A 22,685-nucleotide genomic window follows, 5' to 3' on the forward strand; every position below is an offset into this window, starting at 1 on the left:
AGACTGAGGAAAGCACAGAAAGACTGAGGAAAGCACAGAAAGACTGAGGAAAGCACAGAAAGACTGAGGAAAGCACAGAAAGACTGAGGAAAGCTCTGCTGTGCTCAGAAACACAGGGATGTCACGTGCACTTAGTGACCCACCTGCCTCACAACAGGGAGAACACTGACAGGTGACAGAAGAACAGTCAGGTAAAATACACTTTCCCTCTAGCTTGCTTTGTCTACAGATACCAGGGTGTGACAATGCTCACAAGGTATCACAATTGGACTAGATTTCCTACACTCGGCAAGCGATGCAAAGATATAGCTCTATACATTCAAAGTTTCAAGACAAGAAACAACGAAAAAAACATGAACAATGAAAGGTAAATGCTACTTTGTGAGACACAATCCTACCATTAAGAGACTTGTAAAAACATTATGGTATCTAAAAAACTGCCTATAAAGGACAAGTCTGGAGTCTTAAAAAGAATTTGCATGCACATCTTATTTCTTTCAGTAGCAAATACAAATACATTATGCTAACACGCTAAGCTACCTGCGTAACTATACATAGCTAAAATTGAGAAGAAAAAGAGACAAACAGGGCTGCTGCTTTATTCTTGAAATGATTCAACATTTTTCGAATATTCAGAAGAGATGAGGAAGTTCCCACTGTCTTTTCTGAAGGCTAAACCTTAGAAGTAGACAGTTGCTTTCTCTTGCAGGTGCATTATTTACCTTTAATAATTAAGAACTGAAAGACGAATTGTCTCAGAAGACAAAATATTCCRAAATACCTGCAGTATAAGCTAGTTCTACTCCACTTACTAATTGCATTTGACAGCTAGCATCTAAAAGGTTATCAGAGGGCATCTTATCTGCATTTCTGTTAAGATGTGACTGAAATTACCTGGTCATTGAAGAAAAACAAAGGTTTTCCCAATCATCATTTTCAAAAGAATAGCCACTAAATATGAACCTAAGCAGTGCTACACCGATAAGGTAGCCAAGGCAGGTCTAATATACTGATTATGCTTGCACAAAGGAAAGTCTAACATTTTAGAAAGCAAAACTGACAAAGCAGAAAAGAACACTTTTTCTATTAATTAGACACGAACAACTCAAACTGAATATATTTTAAAAGTTAAACTGAAATTTACATAAAATATCCCTAATGCCTGTTGAAGTCACATCAGAAAGCATAGACCCTTATTAYGGTCTTTTTCAGGATATATATATATTTTATATCATCAGAATAACAGAAGACTTCACCATATTTTAATAAGTTAATTTTTACCCACCTACTGGCACAATTCTCTCTGGCTCACAACAGTAGAAGCATACCATACCATACCATGCCGGGAGGCCGAGCGACAAACAGCCGTATTTCTGAGCGCACACAGCCCTCTGTCACTCCCAAACTAACTTGGAGAGATCTTGGAGAAGATTCTGAGACCTCAGGCACAGAGAGCTGCTTTACAAGACATGAAATAACCTGGGAACTAAGAGGATAACTACGCGGCAAGATGCAGATTAAGCCACACTAGGGCATTTTCTTATTGGCCTAACCTGCTTCAATACTTTTATTTTTTTTCTTTTAAAAGARAACAGGACACACGCAGAAGTGAAAATCACAACTTCTGCCAAGGTTTGGGGTGTGCCAGCCGCTCGCCTCTGGCTGCTCGCCCAGCAGAAGGTAGCACGTGCACATCAGTGCCTTAGTTAGATGGGAGCACATACGGAAAAGATACGGAACACTAAGATACAGCTCAGAGCATGAGTGCTCACACACAGGGAAAAAATAGCACACAAGTAAATAAGCCAAAGGCACATTAGTCAAAACAAAACAACAAAAAATAGATCTTATAATATAGATACCAGAAATATTGTATAGTATCCCTGTATACACCATTAAGGGTTAGTGTTTCAAGTGTGTGGGCACCAAAACAGAAGCAGGCAAGCTACAGACTGCGATCTGCATCTGGACAGACATTCAGCTTGAGCAAAGTTCAGCAAACAGCTCAGCTTTACCTTCAAGAGACTCGCAGCTCGATACTGACAGAAAGCTCTATGCATTTACAAGCCCACCTTTGACAGGATGGGTTGCACAACATTTAGTTTCATTTCAAATACTAATGTTTCAAAAATTCACTCTTGCATTTTGGCCCTGCCTATGGTTGGTTATCTAGATCTTCCCTCATTTATTATATTAAACTAGCAACAACCATACACTCCAAAATACTATTACACCCTTTACACGTTGTCTTACTGGATCTCAGTAAGTAAGAGATGCTAGAAAAAACAACTACTCATTGATGGATTTTCCTGATGACAAAAGAGAGGCTCTTTCTAACTCAAAGGGCAATTAGGATGCTATTAACAAAAGCTCAGTAACAGGGGAACTGGAGTAACAGCACAGAAGTACAAATTCTACAGCCTGTCAGTTTGAAACCAATAATTTCTATAACAAATCGGAACCTTTTTCTGTTGAAAATGACTAAGAAGAAACTGAATATAAAAGCCCATTATGTGAGATACTGCAAGACACCAGAATAACCCAGCCATAAAAAAGCAACGGGCACCTCTGTTGCATCAGCAGCGGCAGAACTGGAGGTGAGGTCTCACCTGGCAAACACCAGCCAATTACTGCCCGACAGAGCAGAAAGTGGAGGACGAAGAAAGCCACTCTGATGAACAGTGAAGTGAGAGGAAGCACTCTGTATGAAACAAAGCCTTAAACTGGGCTCATTTTAATGCAATGTTTCTAATTTATATATACATATATATAAAAAAAACCCTCATCTGCCTTTATACTGAAGGGTAGAGAGGAAGGTGAACAGGGACTTTCTGAGATCAAGGAAAATATTGACAGAAAAGAAAGATATCCACAGCCCACAGATACATGGAGATTTACCGGAATAGCTTCCCAATAATAACAACTGGAAAAAGAAACAAGCCTCCGTGTCTTACGGAAAGAACAACAGTCACACTCTGGGTGTGCACTCAGGGAGCCGGGGACCCCTCCATGCCTCCCTCGTGTTCCTATGTGTCCATGGGCTAAATTAAGCACAGAAAGCCCTACTTTGCAGGCAGAAGGCAGAATGACCTCAGTTCTATTCCTGTAATTAAAAGGATACCAGGCAGCCACGGCACACAACAAAACGACATCCCCCAGTGGCCACGAATTGCTGTATTCCTGCAGTACTACCCTTGCACAAGGGTACTGGGAGATTAGCTGTTTAGTTTGTGGTTATCAGAGATACATAATGATTTGGGGGAATATTCTCCTACTGAGAATTTTAGTGTTAGTCACAGTTTCTGGCAGGACCTACCTTTGATTGTAATGTTTCACTACATTTCTATTCAAAGTGACGGTAAAAGAAACAGGCCCAAGAAAATCCCAAGTCATGCTACAAAACGGAGAAAGTGCAAGCAGTGCTCATGAGTCAATATGTAGGTGGAAGAGACACTCAAATCCCTCAAACTCTTTTGGGGGAAATATACAGACAGCCTCAGAGAAACTGAAGTTATTTTTCTAGCTTTCAAGTGAAAGTATTCATATTTGTCAATTAAGTGAAATGGGAAAAAATGATTAAAAGCAGCAAGTGCATGCAACTTCCTGTAACTTCAAAATTTAATTTCTCATTATTAGTGTTGAGAAATATAATTAAAGTCATCTGCATTCTGAAACAAATGTTATTTACAAGTGAGAAATTAGAATTCCTTTGTTTCCCTGCTATCTTGCCTCATTAAGCAAATTTAAATGCAGTCACTGATGCTTTCCAATAAAGTGTTTGCTGTCTGTTTCTAAATCACTCTTAATAACTTTCACTATTTTTATCGGGGCAATTTTTCCAGCCTCTGACATATTACTCGGGACACGTAGCAGCGAGTACGCACTGAGAGGAGGCAGGGCCTGCCAAGGGCTGCAGCTGGAGCCGGCCCACGTCCCAGGAGAGGGCGCAGCGGCCCAGTTCCAGGATCCAGCAGATACATCTGCAAACTGCAATAGGGAATCTTACAAATTCATCGTCATTTCACACCGTAAGAGATTTTAAAACCTTCAGTCCATCACTACGCTCTAAAAGTGTTTGTGTAGGTTTACAAACACTGTTTCATTTGTTCTGCCAGAAGAAAACTAAAATCAAAAACCAGAAAACATCAAATTTCTGAGTGGTCTGACCTACTACCTAGCAACACAAGATTAATTTCTTTTCAGAAGACACGGTTTGTGCTGAAACACTCAGAGATGCAAAAGTCTCCAAATGTATTTCAGGAGGCTTTAAAACAGCAACTTCTCCAGCAGAACAAGTAGCTTTACAGAGCAGCGCTGGCCAAGGGGCAGCCACGCATGTTTCCTAGAAAAGGAGGAAGCGCCAACACTTCCTCCTGTAGCTATAGGTTACAGCATCAGATGCTGCAATGCACAGAAGTGTTATGAAATTATTACATACCAACTGGATCATGAAAAATAAAACCAAACACTTGAAATTTTTAACCCCTGAAGTGTAAGAACAACAAAAATACAACCTTCTAAGAGGCCAAGTGAGCCAATTTCAAGAATATTTTCAACAAAGCTGATGATCGTGCTGAGGTATGATCGCTGAGCCTACCAGGAAACGGCAGTTACTTCGTAAGGGAAGCAGTACAGGCAAGAGAAATTAAGCAAGATTTGGGACTGCGAAGTTGAACAACTCCAAGCGCTAACCGGAAATTAAAGGGGACAATTGACATTAAATTGAAAGCAGAGATTACTGTTCCAGCAGAGGTATTCCTGGACAAGGATTACATGGTTGAAATGTTAGCATAATGTCACCTTGATTTGTTGATAGGTCTGTGCAATCAAAAGGGGCTCAAATGTAAACAGGAGCACCTGAGGCAATTTGCTTTGACAGAGACTGCTGAAGTAACTATAGCTCTGTTAAGCCAAAGGCTGAAAAATTTGAGAAAAGTGAAAGGACACCTTTTGTACCCTAGAAATATTGCTTATTTCATTACAGAAAAAACAAATGAATAGGTAATGTTTAAGAGAAGCACTATTTTCAAAACTGCAACAGTTTCAAGATCTATTACACCTGAAAGAGCAAATACAAAATCTGTATTAACGCCAAGTTACTTTGAAGGTATTTATCAAAGAGCTGAGTTCTTTTAAAGTTTACTTGGTAACCAGCTTTTATAAGCAGCATTGTAATCTCACTCCTGTTATCTCTTATAAATAATGACACACTATGTCCTTGTGCATAGCAGTGTTTTACATGTCATTGCACAAAAAAGGAGAGAACAAATTAGCATGAAAAATAAACTTATCTTGCTGCGCAGAACCGTATGTGTCTAATCAGAGTGGTGAGATTTAATGAACAACTACTGCAAGGCAACAGCTTAAGTTCATGAACTCTGTAATGGTTTCAGAAAATATGCATAAAAAGAACTATAATGTACTTACAGTGTGTGACTCCAGCGAGCGTTTGATAGAAGGTAGGGGTATCGCTATCATCAGTGAGTGTCACATATACCCCTCCAGACAGCAGCCAACGAGAAAAGGTGAAAGCATCTTTGTTGTGTAATAGCCAAACCCTGAACTTCTCATAGTTCACCTTTTCACCCTACAAGGAAAAGTGAGCGAGCTGTTTTTCTCTCATTTCTAAGTACCAGTAAAGAGCAACCATCCATCTGTATGAACAAGAAGTAGGACAATCTCCCATAAAAACAGGTACTAAAATCATTCACTGGATGTATGTGACAAAAATAACAATGCCCCAACACTCAGTTATTAATCACAGACTTCTACATGCTAATAATTGAAGGAAGTCAGGATGAAGGCTACATTGCTATTCTATTTTCAACCTAATCTGTACAAATCCACACTACCCGTGAGAGAACAGTGCTACCCTCTTCCCCTCAGCGCTGTTCTGCTCCTTTCTCTTCTGCAATAGCAGTCACATTAATGCAGCCATGTGGCAGAACAGATCTGGCTGAAAAATAACCTAGAGGATTAAGAGCTACAGAAAAAAAAGGGTTACTTTTCAGCCAGATCAGTTTCCCAGCCCAGTTCATCAAGGAGTCACATGAATGCTTTGAGCCAGCACAAGGGCAGAGAAATGAATGACAGTGAGGAGAAGGGCAAGTCAATGCTTAGGACTTGGCAGGATTTGCAGGATTTAACCAATTAGGGAAATGCCACTTAAGTAAAAACAAATCCACTACCAAATGAACAGAGAAGCAAAATGTAGCCCATAATGGATTTATTCATTTCTGCAGCAATTTAGATCAGACACAAGACCTGTGCTTCTCTACAATTCTCTGCTGTTCTGACCGATTAGAGAAGTAAGGAAGATGAGAGAGAGGAAGGCTTTGGATAGGGGAAGCAAGGGGCATGGGGGAACCACACATTTCAAGCAAACACGTGCAGTTGGTGCAACTTAAGCAACTATAGCAACACAGATATTACTTGTTAATTTGTTTCCTGTGTTTCAGAAACAAGATATTTCTAGTTGAGTACATGCAGCCTTTCTGCAGGAAAGGTTGAAAGTCCCTACAAACATCATTCTTGAAAGTACAACCTCATTTGCCATACAGCAGGAAGGAAAGCCTTCCTACATCAGGAACATAAAACTTTCTCACTATCCAACAATGAATTATTATGATTAACCAGCCAGCAAATCCTGCCGAGAGGGTTATTACATGATTTTTATTTAAAAAAAAAATCAATATAGAGCATGTCTTGAAAAGGAAAATGGCATCAAGTTGCCTAGATACTTCTTTCTACAGTACCTTCATAAAGTATTTCTAAATTTCTTGGACAGTATGCAATTAACTTTTAGTGCATAATTCATCATGCCATATTGATGTGAAATTATAAATAAGAAATACTGAAGTGGGTCAGTTCCAGAAACTGGACTGCAGTGTACATACGACTGGAGGTTGCAGCCAAGAAAGAAGAATGTAATCAATACATCATAGTATCATCACCAGAATAACTGAGCCTGCTTCAGCCAATGCCTTTTACACAGTGCCTTCTAGCATAAAGCTATCTTCAATACAGTAAGATAAAATTTAAGATATTCGGGTTGTCTGAAACCCACACACAAAGCTGCTGCCTCTCAGGCAACTTTCATGTAGCCCAGATTTTGCTGGTCTATACTCTTTTGACAATGAAATACCTCAGAGAAACATTTCTTGAGTGATTCTGGGACTTTCCCGTCAACCACATGCAGCATCTTCTCCATCTCTTCACGAACAACATAACTCCCAGATTCATTAGAAAAGAGGCTGAAAATGTCTGAGGAAGAAAAGAAACATTTAAGCAAATACAGCAGTGATATTTTTAAAACATTACTTTAAACTGACTGTAAAGGCCAAAAACTGCGCGATAACTAAAGCATCGGAAACTTTTAGATTCACTCAACTGCAATACAGTTTAGGTTGTGAAATATCTCCTTGTTCTTTTACCATTAGCCACTAATCAAAAAGAAAGCAAATTCAGGTTAACAAGAAGACAAAACAACAGAAGTCAGTAGGCAGATGCTTTCATTCATTTTGACAAATATCAGTGTTGTCCTCCTTTCTCTGCCCACAGGCAGTATTCAACAATCTTTTTGTTGGATTAAACATTTACGTTCATGATGAAATATAAGAATCCATTTTGAGTGCAGGAAACTAAAATGCATTGAATTTAAAGATATACAATGTCTAAAAATTACACTATATTGGCAACCATGTATGTCCTGGTTATATAGAAAAATAGTTCCCAAGTATATCACAATATAAGCTTGCTTCATGAAAACGTTCTTTTACACACTCTACACCTTGTCATGCTTGTAGGTTACACTACTTACATTTTGTTTTCTCTTCCTCTCTGCCTCTTGTAAGTAGAACTAATCCAACTATCAAGTTATTGAAGTGCAGTCCTTTGGATATGCCCCCAAATGAACAATAAATAACCTAAGAGAAGAGAACAGGAACGTCAGCATGTCTTTAACTGGAAAGAGACACAATGAGAACAGATATGACACTGAAAGCAACAAATTATACTGGGACTTTATTTTACAATGGTTTAGCTTTATTGTGTCACATTCAAATACAGGTGCTTTTAAAACTAAGTTGTATTGCACTTACATTTGCTTTCCTAGAACCCCAACTCACTTTTGGGGATTCAGGAAGCCAACCTGGATTCAAACTAATCATTTTTATTATCAGTTTCACTAACCCAGTTCACTGAAAGAGGGCGACTTCAGGATGGAAATAAGCAACTAGGGGTTAAACTAACTGTGCAACTAGCACAAAATAACTGATGTAGAATAAATGATTTTTCAATTACAAAAGAACATTTAAATTCTACCCTAATGATGTAGGACATTTTGCTTAATCAAGAGCAATCTTTTATCAATCTGGTCTCTCAAAGGACTCAGAGAGTGCAACATTACAATGAAGTGTAGCACAAAGGAAACCAATTTTCAACAGGCTGAAAGCCCTTTGCAAATTTAAAGCTCCATGGCTCCTATATCAAGGCAGACAAAAGTACCATATCATTCACACAGGTCTACATGCCAGCAGGCTGTTTGCCAAAGACCTGACAGGCATCAATATTTGTCACTCTAACTGTAAGCCAAGAAATCTGTTAAGTACTTCAACAGAATTTSTGTCTTCTACACTGACAAAGCAAGATTTAAATCTACATTTGTTACAAAAAAAAAAAAATCTCAAAATATTTTAGCTGAAGACTGGAAAGAAACTTCAGAGGAAAAGAAATCTTCCTGCAGCATTAAAAACAACAACTTCTGAGGTCATCTGGTCACCAGCACTTGTTATTAATAAAAGAACATTTCCCTTTCTTGGCAACTTCACCATTTACAATAATTTTTCATAAAAAAATACGCGTAAATCGCAAAGTGATCACAACCTGACACCCTTCAGAAACTTCTGATTCGCAATGGGACCATTCTGAGGGCACTTTGAGGGAAGCACCGTGCCATGGGAGGCTGCTAAAAGATGCCAGTAGGTAAATGACACAAGCAGAAACCCTCTCCAGAAACCCTCTGCTAGCAGCAATGTCGGTGCTGCCACCAGCATTTTCTATCTTACTGCACAAGCAAAGCGAAGGTTGGGGAGACACCACAGCTGAACACCACAGTCATGTGCATGAGTCACCAGCTCTCACCATCTCAGATGCATGTTCCCAAGACCAACACAGGCCTGGGTGTGAGCAGAGCATGCTGTGGGCCTGTTGAGGGCACTGCTATGGGTAGATCTGGCTAAGCCACAGAGTTTTGCAATGGCAAAAAATCAGAAATAAACAAACAAACAAAAAGGAAATACCTGAGACAAAACAGCTACAATAAATTAACTACTGGAACTGTCTTTGACAGGCTTGGCTTGTGAGAAGCTGTGGCCATTCCATCAACAGGAAGCAGAGCAGCAGCATTAAGTGCAGCGTGTGCTCCAGGTCGCCTCCAAAACAGAGCGGGCAACAAGGTAGGAGAAAGTTCTGAGGTCCTGTTCACCTGGGTGCCAGCCCAGCCGCTACCAGACGTGCCACTGAACTGGTGAGATTCCCTCTGCCAACATAGACAGAGCTCTGCGTGCCACCAAGGCCCATCCTCTCCTGCTCTATTCAACGAGCTACCGCTCACTGCTACACATTTAGACCATTACAAGATATCTGAAGGCAAGTAAATTTAAATTAGAAGGATCTCATTCTAAGGAAGACACATACAACCCCCAATTTCATTCTATTATGCTTAAGACACAGTGCTACCCAAATAGGTTAATGTCCCGTGGGATGGTCAGATCTTCCTCCTCTATTACTTCAGTTTAATCCATTTCAGATACTGACGGGCTAAATTGCTAGAACTAAATTCATGCTCTGTTTGGACACAGCGATTGTCTAAGCTTCACGGACATTGTCATGGCAGGGATTTGAATTCCACATTTTCGCTTTCTAATCATTCTGATTTAACAAGAYGCCTTCAAGGCTACACTGTGCATGTAAGTGATTTTCCTTCAGTCATGAAAATATTTCAAAAATACACAGCTCAGCTGGCCAGTTGAACACTAGAGTTGAAGTCTTAATYTAATTATAAAAAAGAGGAGCACAAATGGGACAGAATTCTTGTATTTCCCATYAATGGAACTTTCAAGACAAAAAAAATCCACATGTTAGTAAATGAAGCASTGAAATCACTGTTTTCCCCATCACAACTTATAATAAAAGATCATCTCTTCTGACATGTTACCCTTCATAGATAATAAAGAGTATAACCACATGTTTTCTATTTAAAAATGGTGATTWGACTAAAATTATATAGTACTTAGAGCTGGGAAAAAGGAGAAGTCACAGGACTCGGTTTCTAATTAGTTGCACTGGTATAATTTTAGAAGAACTTATGTTGATTTAAATAAGTCTTAATTTCCAGCAATGTAAATTAAGATGGCATCCTGTGTCTTTTCAGGCTTCCAGGCTTCTTGACTGTGGTTGTTTCTCCCCACAAAGTCAAGAGGGAAACTGGTAAAAACAAGTGTATAACAATACTCAGCAAATCAATTCAACTCCTACCATTTACGTTTAACCCATTGATGGGACTGAAACGAGTTAGTAAGATGAGTTAAGTACAGCCATTTTACACACAGACTTTTATCATAAGGGCTACTAGTAGCAGAATCATCCAGATAAAGCATGACTTCAATACTAATCTTCGTGTGTGTTAAGCAACGGGTAAATCATACACTTTCTTTTAATTTGATAGGTGCTAATATATATTGTATTTCCTGTTAAGTGCTTGAATATCCACATAARTCACACTGCCAACTATACTGAGACGCAAGAAAGATTGTCATTGATAGCACTTGGGAGAAGGAAGGAAAAAAAAACAGAAAACAATCCAGTTTAGAAAAGAAGTCTACTACATTCACAGACARAACAGCTATTCCACATAGTAAGTCTTCAAACTACACAAGGAAATATCACTGCAATATATTTCACACTGTTAAACCTTTTGCATTGCATACTTCACTACTCATATTATCTAAATAAAACTGGAAGGCTTCTATGCTGCCTGCGAGGTCAGTAGCACTGAAGACACCAGAAATAGAAGCTGTGATTAGAAGTGACATGGAGCAAAATATCATTTGAAAGGTCTGGCTAGTCTTATTCTTGCTCTAGCAATAGCATTACAAATTCTTTCTCAAATCAGAGACAACTTAATAAAACATTTTTCTAAACATGAATGTGCGCAGGCTTGTATTACTACTCTACTTTATATATATAATATTTACACCCATGTAACATTTTCTTTCTGGATATTTTCCAGTTTGCTCATACATTATTGATAAATAAAATTGGTTGTAAAAGCTTGTAAAGATTAATCTGCACTTTAGAAAACAAAGTAAAATCCAAGAGGATCTCAAAAAAAAAAAAAAAAAAGCGCACATGTATATCCACAGGAAATAAAGTTCTCTGTTATAAGGGCTATAGATAGTGCTAACCATTCCCAACTTCCCACTTCCCCAAATCTACACCTGGATATTTAGGGGGTACTTCAAAGTCATCTATCACCTATTACTTGGGTTTGCGCTAACAGCTTAGTCAAGCACATGAGTGACAGCCCATACCCGTGTCAGGCACATTAACCTCAGACAGAAGATGTACACCGCGATACTGCATGAAAAATTAACAGAAAATAAATTAGCTGCCTATCTAAAAAGGAGTAAGCACATAGGAGATTACCTCAGCAACTTTTGGAGGAACTCCATCCCCAAGGACTTCTCTGATGAAGCACTGTTGGGTCATATAGTATGAGAGCCCACAAGTTCTCTTGAATGCATCTTTCAGTCGCTTCAGCTCGATGTCTGTAACTGCGTTGAGTTGAGAGAGAGAGAGAGAGATTTAGTCAGTAAAGATCTAACAGCTCAAGGATGCTACAATCCTAGACACCTTATATTTAACTTCACAATACACTTCACCTGATTTCACTGAATAAATGGAAAAAATCTGACTATTGGAAAGTGAGATCTAAAAATCTAACTTTCCCAAGTAAAGAAGAGTAGAACCAAAGTTAACACCAAGCATTGGRACAGTTCATTGCCAAAGTTTTCTCCAACTACAAAAACATATAATACCTATTCCAAATTAAATGCCATTATTGTCATGCAAAGAAAATAAGCTACTTTTATGTTTGATTTTACATTGCATGTAGGCCAGAAGTGGTTTGCAATCCATAGTGTTAAACTTTTAATAATAGTGGCTCCAACAGGATGTTCCAGGCACGTTTATAGAGCAAGTGAACTACCCTGCTGTAGAAGAAATATATTTAATGGCCACTTACAACACTTATGTGCAGTGTCTTAACAGGAAGACTATAGCTAAATTTTACATTAATTCTTTCTTGCACAGCCAAAAACTTATTACCAGCTACCACCTTCTCAAGTTTGTTTCCAAACTGCATACATGAGCAGTTGCAAGAAATCTGTATACTTGCCATGAGCTTCCTGAAAAAAGCACCTCTAAACCATATTTTACAAGCATATAGAAACTCTCTAACAGTGTGTCCCAGAGGCGTGGAGTAAGGAAAGCAACAGCATTACTACTACATGCATACAGCATATATTCAAGTAGCCCCAAAGCTAAGTGCTTTATGAAAAGCAAGTTGCAGAGAATGACACTCTATGCCCTAGATCACACTGTAAAAAGAGTTATTTGCCATCCAGAAGCCTAAAGAAATTACACTGTACTTGAGARCTATTTCAGTGTACTTATAACAAGACAATTCTCCTTCCCTTGGAAGGAGAAGCCAGACAGAGAGAACACCGACACGGCCCAAGTGTGTCAAGCTTTCTGCCAGCCACATTAAAGCAGGACGTCTCGGAGCTTCATGTGGCGGTGTCCAACTTCTACATTTCAATTCATTCATTCATCAGAAGAGAAAATGGTTCCTTAGAAGTCAATCACGTTGAAACATGCCTAATTCTAATCCTAGTCAGTGTTTGCACAGACTAGTGACTTAGCTTTACAACTCCATAAAAATTGGATTTGGAGTGTAGGTTTTTTCTTCCTCAAATATTATTATAGAAAAAAAGATTTTTATGGATCTAAGAAATAAACCTAAAGTGTGATTGGCATTGCATTGGTACTGCCAAGTATGRATTTGGCAAAAGACATAGCCAACCTATTAATATCAAATATCTTGCTGTGATAAAATACGCAATGTTCGCCTATGAGGGAGAAGAATGTTGGTAGAACACAGCTACCTGGCATATATTGTATTTAAATGCCATAATTTCATATTAACATCTATGCATAGGCTCTTTATGCCTTTAAATGTGCTGYTTTAATAGGACACTTTGTTAGCCACACCAATTAGTTCTCTTCTGAGAATTTTCTTCATTAATTGGAAATGGAGTTTCAGACATATCTACAGTTTTAAGTGACCTTCTCCACCCACCCTCGCCCAAACTCTCCTGAATGAAGGAAATTGCAGAATCTTTATTTTGCTTCCAAACTAAATGACCCCCAAGCCTCAGCGTCTCTCGCAAAGGTCCAAAGGGACAAACAAAGAGGCTTCACGTGGGGGACACAGCTGATGCCTCCCTGCGTTCGCAGGGACCCACCAGTCAGAAGGGAAGGAAACTATCACTTAATGCCTAAGAGGACAGAAAGAGAGAAACTACCGACTTGTATTTTGCAAATAAAGTACACAACCTAGACAAAATCTAAGCAACAGCTCTTTGATGAAAACTTTATTACTATCATAGAATCATAGAATCATGGAATGCCCAAGGTTGGAAGAGACCTCAGAGATCATCGAGTCCAACCCAATTATGTTTTTATTCTATGCACACACACATTTTCAATTAAAAAAAAAAAACACTCCAGATTCTGTTTTTTTCCTCCCATTCTGCTAATGCTTATTTGAACTCCTCACCAATTAATCCAAACTATTTTGGGGTCATTCAGCAAAAAACGACTCTACAACTCTGTTTTCTTACTCAAATTAGTTTAAAAATACAACACCCCACAACCACATAAAACTGCTAGCTACCCTTGCAATGGAAAATTTTATTTATCCAATAAAGTTGAGCGGACTATATGCAATGCACTAGAACTGGTGATTTTCAGCAGCCAAGTACTTTCACATTCATGAAATCTATTGATCACTCTTTTATGAGATTGAGCAGTATTAGTAGAAATGAAAGCAATTTGTAACTTGGCAACGTAAACTGTAGCCCATATTAGTACTTTGAGAAGTCTTTTATATACCACCTTACATTATATCCTTAAGTGCTTAATAAGTTACATGCTTCCAGGAGTCACTGAAATGCAACCACCTCTCTGGTGACAGTACGGCTTATGGCAACATTTCCTGTGCTGAACTTTGGTATATTAGAGAACATATCTACCAAGATTAAATTAATTCGCTGTTATTTTCCAGTTCTGCAAGGCAGAGAAAGCCTTTAAGCAAGCAGGTCTCACTATATCTCTTTTAGTGAGCCGCGTATTTAAGCGACCAACAGAACCTGAGGCATGATGTCTCAGTACAAGACAATCAAAAATGCCTCCAACTCATTTAAACGCAACTAAAATTGATCTTCAATGYGATTTTCAAGCATCTAAATGCACCTAGCACAGCTCAGTATAATTTTTCTCCTACATAACAAGGTTTTGGACTCCACTTTTGCCCTCTCTCGATGTCTCAGGCCTTCCCCGCTCGAGGGGCTAAGGCCCTTCCCAACAAGGACTCTATTTTCCCCTCTCTATTTTCCACAACTAATTTTCTACTTTGGTTATAACAACAACCATACTGGAGCCCTACTGAGGGATRGGGTTGCAGGAGACAACATGGGGAAGACGACGACCAGGCTGCTCACCCAACGCTACTAAAGCCTGCAGAAAGAACTGCCAGYGCATCACCTAATGGAAGATGCTACGTTGATATTGCTAGTCTATGATTAATTTCAAAAGCAAGTTATTAGTGCTAGAGATCATTTAATATTACTGTTTTCACGCCAAAACCACAAAACAGGTCATAGAATTGCAAGCAAAACAATTATTTCCATTTCTTCCCAGCGTTAAAATGAATAATGTAGGCCATTTGAAATCATCTGCAAAGTGCTATAAAAATAAGTTCCTTATACATTGYGATCCAGGCACATGCAAGTACTATTGAAACAAGCAGAATGGAAAACAAAGATGTTATCAGTGTTTGCTAAGTCTGGAAGACAAATAAAACGTTTGAAAGCAGAACTCCGACACCAAAGTGCCAATTATTTGGCATACTGGTAGAACAAAATGCCCCGCGAGAGGAAATAAAACTAAGTTTTAACTTATGAAAGCAGTATTTCCAGAAGCAATTTACTTATAATAATAAACTGAAACACATATCCATAAGCTACCTTTTCTCTCTCAATTCCACAAACCCTTATGTTGAATAAATACCCCAGCTAAGATTAAAGATGCTGCTCTCATTGCGAGTTTCACACTATGAAGAGGCACACGTCAACCCTGGCCATGAGCGTGCAGAGAGCAACCCTTACTTATATCATTGGTGATACCGTTCTTTATTTCTATCTGCTTTTTTTTTTTAGAGAGAGGGAACAGAAAATAAATTGAAGAAAAAGTACTGAGAAATGATTTTAAGACTATTTTCTCCCTTTTTWCAACCAAAGGCTTAAGAAGCTCATTAAACATTTCCTTAGTAATTAACCAACACTTGCCCAGTCAATCAGCTTTACAAATTCACTAAAAAAGCACCTGTTAAGAAAATATAATCACATAAATAGGTGCATGAGTGGTAGCAAACATCAAATAATGAAGATAACTATACAAATATCAAATAATGACGATAACTATRGTGTACCTAAGGGTAAGATTAGAAGTAACAACCTCATTTCACCCACCGAATCCTTCATGAAGTACRTTCACAATTTCCAAGGGCACAGTCCAGCTACACACTTCTGAAATATAGTTATCTATAAATACATGAGAAAAGACTGCTCCTGAGCCTTTCATTATACATACACACACTGCTCTTTCACATATACTGTTGCTGCCTTCATAACCTGACAGCGGAAAAAAACAACACGTAAGACTTTCCAAAATAAGCTAGCGACAGTCAACACTGCAGAAACCTTCTCCACGCTGTTTCTACCAAAAACACATGGTGCGGCCCCAGTAATACTGCAGGGAAAGGAAGGGAGCTGCACACCAAATCCCTGCAAGAAGCTGGCTCCCATGTGCTTGAGGTTCTAATTTAAAACAATAAAGTTTCAACACTTAAATACTGTATTCTGTTTCTTAAAATTATAGTTAGCTTCATACAAAGCAGTACTTTATGAAAAGAACGCCTGCTTCCAAATAATATTATTGAAACGAATGGGGTTCTCCACAAAAGAAGTCACCGGCTGTCATTCTATCTAGGCAACTTTACTAATAGAAACCTTTTTAATGCTTCTTTTGCTGGATGATTTCCAAATTTGTGAAAGACAGCTTAACAAAAGATTAGAGCAGCATCACACTCGCCAGGGAGTATCTGAGCTCCAGTTTGTTTAAATAAGTCTAAATGAAACCGTGCAACCTCAGCTAAAAATGTCACCCCAACCTGCGGTAATTACAACAAACCTCCAGCTCATCAGGCTGCTGAGAATATTCCTTGTCTAATGGTGTCACTTAAACCTAATGCTATTTATACAGAATTACAATTCTACTTTTTTTCCCCTCCCTTCTTTTTCCTTTGGACTTAACAGTCCAGSCAAGGATCTGTGTAGCAGCTCCCCAGAGCAGCTGTGCAACCATCCCATGTTGGCATCGCTCTTCCCTTGCTTGCACACCACGTAGTTATCACCAACCATCCTGGGGGCTTCTCTTTTAGGATAAAATCATAGCTCCAACTATTGAAGCCCAAATATCCAACCGCAGGCTTTTTAATCTACATATTCAGCCAGCTATATAGAATTGGCTTGAATTTCAATGGAGAAATGATGGGAATGGGTGGTGCAGGTAAATGCCCTCTRAAAATATAAATTGCTTTCATGTAGAAGCCTAATCTGAGATACCCATGTACAAGACATTATATCTAATATACTATTCAAGAAAGGAAGGCACAGAGCACAGCTGAAGTTACTGCTCTCCTCCTCATCCTAGAGCAACAAAAGCCTCATAAAATCTTTATATATTTAAACCTCCAACACTTCATTTTTTCATGTTGTCAAATCAAATATTTATTCTTGTTTACATATGACCATTAAAAWGGAAAAAAAAATCCAGGCAGCAGAACACAACATAGCCGCAGTGCTGAAAAAAAAATCAAAGAGGAAACTAGACACAAGAATAAGCACAAAGGAAAAAGCAGAGGATAAAAAGCTCAGTTAAGGTGAGAGGTCAAGAAAATTTGAGCCAATTTGACTAACGTATCTGAAAATATTATCTAGTAGGACTGGTACTTTTCCCCCATAATTACAAGCCTCAAAATATTACAAAATGGTACAAAAGGGGAAAATAATCTCAATTCCTAATGGCAGTAGTGGATAAAAAGAGTGGCTTGCTTTGTCAATGCCTTAAAAAACATCAAATAAGCAGGCAAGCAGTAATTTGCAACCATCAGCATTACATGGCACTCATTCTTTACTGAAGATAGTCAAAACTGAATTTTAATATAAACAGACATCTTGAKCATGCATCAGAAAGCAAACACAATTCACCTACCTCAGGCTGATCCTAACTTCAAGCTCTGGTTTTAATAATTTGAATATTTTGATTTTAAGTGACACTCTTACAGGTTCAATATCAAACTCACAGGGCACATAACTCCCTAACCAGATAATTATCTTCCCTGTAGTCACTTGCTCACTATTCCCCCAGGAATCTTCATCCTAGTTGCACACGAAATTTTTATTACTTTTTTTTTCATTAGTCTTTATTGTGACTCAATTGCTGTGGTTATGAAGTTGTCAAGAACCAAGTCAATTAATGAAACGCTTCAAAGAGGTAAGAGGTGAGAGTAAAGGTAAACCACGGTTAGGAATAATTCCAAATAGGAAAAACAAACTTCAAAAACCAACCAAACAAAAACCCCCAGCCCAACCTGCCCAACAGTCTCCTGTGCAGACACACACACCCATGCACAATCCCCACCACCTCCAAAAGCAAAACAGTTAATCCTCTTTTAAGGAATCGCTCATGCCCAGAATATCAAAAAGGGCACCATTCAAACTACACAGTGCATCTCACTAAAGCCTTAACAGCCTTAACATGACACTTACACCAGCAACTGTACCAGGAATTTACGGATAACAGCAATGCAGTTTTTAATGAAAATGTTCAAATTATTGAAGCCAGTATTTTTTCTATTGTTTTCCTCCTGCCTATTCTTTGTGGGGTTTTTTTTTTTTGGGGGGGGGGGGGGGGTAGTAGTGGCTATTTCTGAGGGTAAAGCTCATCTTGGTTCTATTAGACCTAACCATAACATATATCAAAGGTTTAATATCTTCTGTGAGAAGAGTGGAAGAAGATTTAGTTATTACAATAGGATTTGCCAATTTTCTGTAACATGAATACTTAGCATTTATGTGACAGTTTTAATCTTCAAAGAGCTTACTGCTCCCAGCTCCCATCCTCAAGAAGAATGTTATTAAGTATTATTAGCCTGTTTTATCCATCTGTAAAGTGCCTCCATCAGGGCACACACTGTCACATTGCTATTTGGATTACGTTTGCTTCAAGCAAAGCTAATCAGCACAGGTTCTGTGACAACCTTCCCCGTAATAATAGTGTGCATGGGAATTGCTACATAATAGCCCCAACTGCGAAATAATCCTCCCACCATCTGAGAAGTTAAAGTTTACTGGCTATATTTTATATCTGCAAGAATTAAATAAACCCAGATTTATACATGTGCCAGGTCAAGCCTGTAAAGAAGGCTAGSGAAGCCCTCAAAGCCAGCAACCACGTTTTAGATGTTCACCCTCACCTGAGCAAGGTCTTCAGTTTTGCTCCTTGCTCAGTTTCTAACACATTCATTCCTCTTATTTTTCTTTCCATTTCTACTACAATATTCTGAGGTTTCTTTGTATTTTACATAATTTGTGCCCAAGAAGTTCTAGAACTATTTTTCTCCAACTTTTCAATATTTCAAATGGGTATTTAGCCTGACTTGGATTCCGGGCAAGACTCTGTGACTCTGTGCTGGCGTTTTGTCACTTTTGCTTGCAAATAGACTGAACTTGTCCATTGTCAGAAAAAAGAACAGTCCCTGTCACAATTCAGAAGAGCTCCTTTCATTCTATTACCATCACGAAGGCCGTGCTTTCTACAGSCTCACAGACTAATAATTAGAAAACTCACTTTTAGTTAGTTTAGACATGTCCTGCGGAGCTGATCCATCCATGATACCAGATGGGCTCAAATTCTCCGATAAACTAGGTTCTTGCTTAAGAAAAGCGAGTCTTGCACCTGTTTGATGTTTCTTCCACACTGAGTAATTTCCCCCTTAATATTTAATGTGTTAAGCTACTGCACAGACCAGAATTTTACTTATACAGCCAGTGCAATGATCTATTTTCTATATTCCCAGGAATTGGTAAGTTCATTTTAAAATCAAGTCTTTCATTTTGCCTGGGATGTGTATTAACCATGTGATTCCCTCTTAGTTCAAGCCTTCAGATACAGCACTTCTCCAAGAAGTATGAATCTTTTCCTTCATCTTACTGAAGGATTAACATCGACATCTACTTATAATCTCCAAATTGCTGACTCTTACTGACAAACAGCTCTGCAGACCTTTCRCAAGAACTCTTGTCCTATATCTGGGGCAAGCTGATATTCTGTTCATTGAATTTACATTGAAGAGATCCACAAGATACTCCTCAGGACATCACRGTAGATTTATATGAAATGTTCAGAATTTATTATGTAAAGATCTATTTAACAAATATTTTTATATTCTGTACCCTCCCCGCCTTGAAATTTCTAGCACAGAATAAGATTTTGTTCCGGCTAGCACTTAACTACTAGAAATAAGCAYTAAAAGGAAGTACTTCTCCAGCCCAAAATAGACTCATGGTGCCATATTAAAGTTTATTTATAGAATAAACTTTTTCTGCAAAACTGAAGATCTCATAAATATTATCGCAAGACTTTCACATTCATTTTCTCTTTGTCCATAGACTTACTAAATCTGGCACTTCCTGGCTTGTTTAGATTTCTGATGTTTTTCCAAGTTTTTTTCATTCATGGTTTCAGAATTTTAAAAGCACAATTTTCAACTTCAATGTTATAACAAATATCATTTAAAATAATTTTAAAAATTCCAATCAAATGAATCCTATGATTATTTGCAGAATCCCATCATGACAGTAGCACATAACTATCAAATGTATTTCAGATTGTGAGTTCCGGCCAAAGTAGCCTACTATGACTCAAAACCTGAGTATTTCCAAGAAATTAGAATGTGAAAATATTAATTCAAAATACAAATAAATGTAAAGACGCAATTAGAGTACTGAATACTTACTTTAAAATTGAATGGGAAATGCAACTGAAAATATATCAACTAGCAAAAAGATTATGCAATGTGGATACAAGACATAGCTCAGGTGAAAAAGAATTTGAAAGATCTAGCCGGTGTTTCCTTTAAAGGACAGGAATTAATTTTTAAGGGTGTAATTATCTCTTTCTCTGGCCTGACATTATTTTTTCTCACAGCTTTTAGGTCCCGTCAGGGTCAGATTCAGTCTCTACACAAATGATACACTATTCCTGAAGTACCAAGTATGGCTTTTAGATTATTTCTCTCTATTTCTCTACTGTACCGGTAAGTACAGAATAAAGTTTGGGTTTCCTTTTTTTTTCCCCTTTCTACAGCTTAAAATCTGATGTTGCATGACAGCTTAAGTTTCCTTAGGGGGAAAAAAAACACAGAGCAGAAAAATAGTTTWATATATTAGAATTCACTCTGGAGACAAGCTATACCTTCTTTTCACCTTTGCACAGCTTCAAGTCAGCTATTACCTACAGGACTAAATGAAACATCTTCAAAGCATTTGAACATTAAAAAAAGTCATCAAAATAAACGTTACATAAGACACTGGAAAGYGCAGTTTCATTTTCCCTCTGTAGTTGACAGCTAGAAACCTGGCACAGCAACGTGATGACTGATTTGGGTGCCTCGCTCCAGCTCAGCTCTGTACTGCCCTTCACTCCTGTTCATCACATGGGACTGCAGASAACCTGGCCAGAAGAGAAGTCAAATCACTTCCTAAGTTAGAAGGTATCACTAATTGTTTCCTATCATTCTGCATATTCAAAATTAAAGTGCTTGGCCAGACGATTTGGCCAATTAAAGCCAGATGATGTTTCTGCCTGCCTTCTCAGCTTGCCTAAAGCCATCCATCACTAGCAAACAGCTACCCTGTTAGCTTCCTCTTCCATGCACAGGCTGCCATCACCAGCAAGCCCCAGTGGTTTGCAGGACATTYGATTTTAATGCATAAAGCCCTATGGCTGATGAACACCGTTCCAGAAAAGCGACTATTTTGTCACAAATATCTTACAGGACAGGCACGATGAGTTATTAGCCTCATCAGCACATTTTCTCGTCACAGTAAAGGTTTGTTATRTGCTCTGATAGGATAAAGGGGGAAGGGAAAGGAGGATTTTAAATCCCTAGAGATCACCACRCGTCATTTGACATGCCAAGTCACCTTCCCCGTGACAGCTAATGATTTCAGCAAAGATAATGATTCAGTGGAGGTAACAGGTTGGGTGTTCTTGTCATTTTTATATTAAGTAATGCATACAATGGCAAATAAATCCAGGTGACTGCAAACTGCCTTGGTTGTAATTCATCTGGGCCTTTCTCAGGCATACTCTATTTTGTTTAAAATTAAATAAAGGCCCCACTGCAAATGTTAGCATGTATTTTAAAAAAAAAAAAAACTATTACACGATTTATCAAATTCATATACCTCCCTATCTCCTAGAACTCAGCCACATTATCAACACTAATTATGAGTGAGGATTACACTAAAATAATGGACTGTCTGCTTTTATTCTCACTGTGAAGGGTGACTACATAAAAGAACACTGTGATTGATTATAACTTGCATAACAGATTTAGTTAAATGACTATAAAACCCACGTGCAGACTCATTCTGCTCCAGATGAAGATCTGAGACCAAGCTCACAGCCTAATTAACAATCAGGTACCCAGCAGAGTTTCTTGTATCAGTTTAACAAAATTGCTAATTATAGAAGCCCTCTTTCCAAACTTGTCCCTACCTATGAGGACTATGTTAATTCTTCTCYCTTGCAAACACCAACTAGGAAGAAACACACTGCTCAGAGGTGCTAAGGTTCATGAGGTAGAAATGCTAAGTATGATTATACACCTAAGCTGAAAAGACTCAAAATACAGAAACAGTCATCACTAACAAAAGCAAGATGTCCCTCAAGAAAACACAAAAGAGAAGGTATATTAAGATTTTGCCCTCCAGAAAACACAAAAGAGAAGGTATATTAAGATTTTGCCACTCTTTAAGGCAAGCAGAATATTTTTATTCAAGTAAGTGCTAGTAATAACATAGTATTCAAAGTTTTGTGAATCAGACCCTTTCAAACTCTTCGGCAGAAATCTACATTAATGGATTTTTCTTCTACATTCATTTTTGCCCAAAGCCTTCATTGTCTCATTATGTAAATGACCTTTTCATATGAAA

The 22,685-nt window shown here is 38.3% G+C and overlaps 1 protein-coding gene across 4 annotated transcripts in view; it reads right to left on the reverse strand.

Moving 5' to 3' along the window:
- The window catches only part of USP32 (ubiquitin specific peptidase 32), a 58,487-nt gene that overhangs the window by 29,848 nt on the left and 5,954 nt on the right, over positions 1-22,685 (reverse strand). For all 4 annotated transcript variants that reach the window (XM_026047738.1, XM_026047736.1, XM_026047735.1 and 1 more), the window contains exons 2-5: positions 11,707-11,834; positions 7,820-7,925; positions 7,145-7,263; positions 5,428-5,587 (exon numbers count right to left, since the gene is read on the reverse strand). In XM_026047738.1, the coding sequence (XP_025903523.1) occupies positions 5,428-5,587; positions 7,145-7,263; positions 7,820-7,925; positions 11,707-11,834 (513 nt within the window). The remainder of the gene's footprint in view (positions 1-5,427; positions 5,588-7,144; positions 7,264-7,819; positions 7,926-11,706; positions 11,835-22,685) is intronic.

The sequence above is a fragment of the Nothoprocta perdicaria genome, unplaced genomic scaffold (genome assembly GCF_003342845.1).
Source record: "Nothoprocta perdicaria isolate Ctin4 unplaced genomic scaffold, notPer1 scaffold_50, whole genome shotgun sequence".
Classification (NCBI taxonomy): domain Eukaryota; kingdom Metazoa; phylum Chordata; class Aves; order Tinamiformes; family Tinamidae; genus Nothoprocta; species Nothoprocta perdicaria.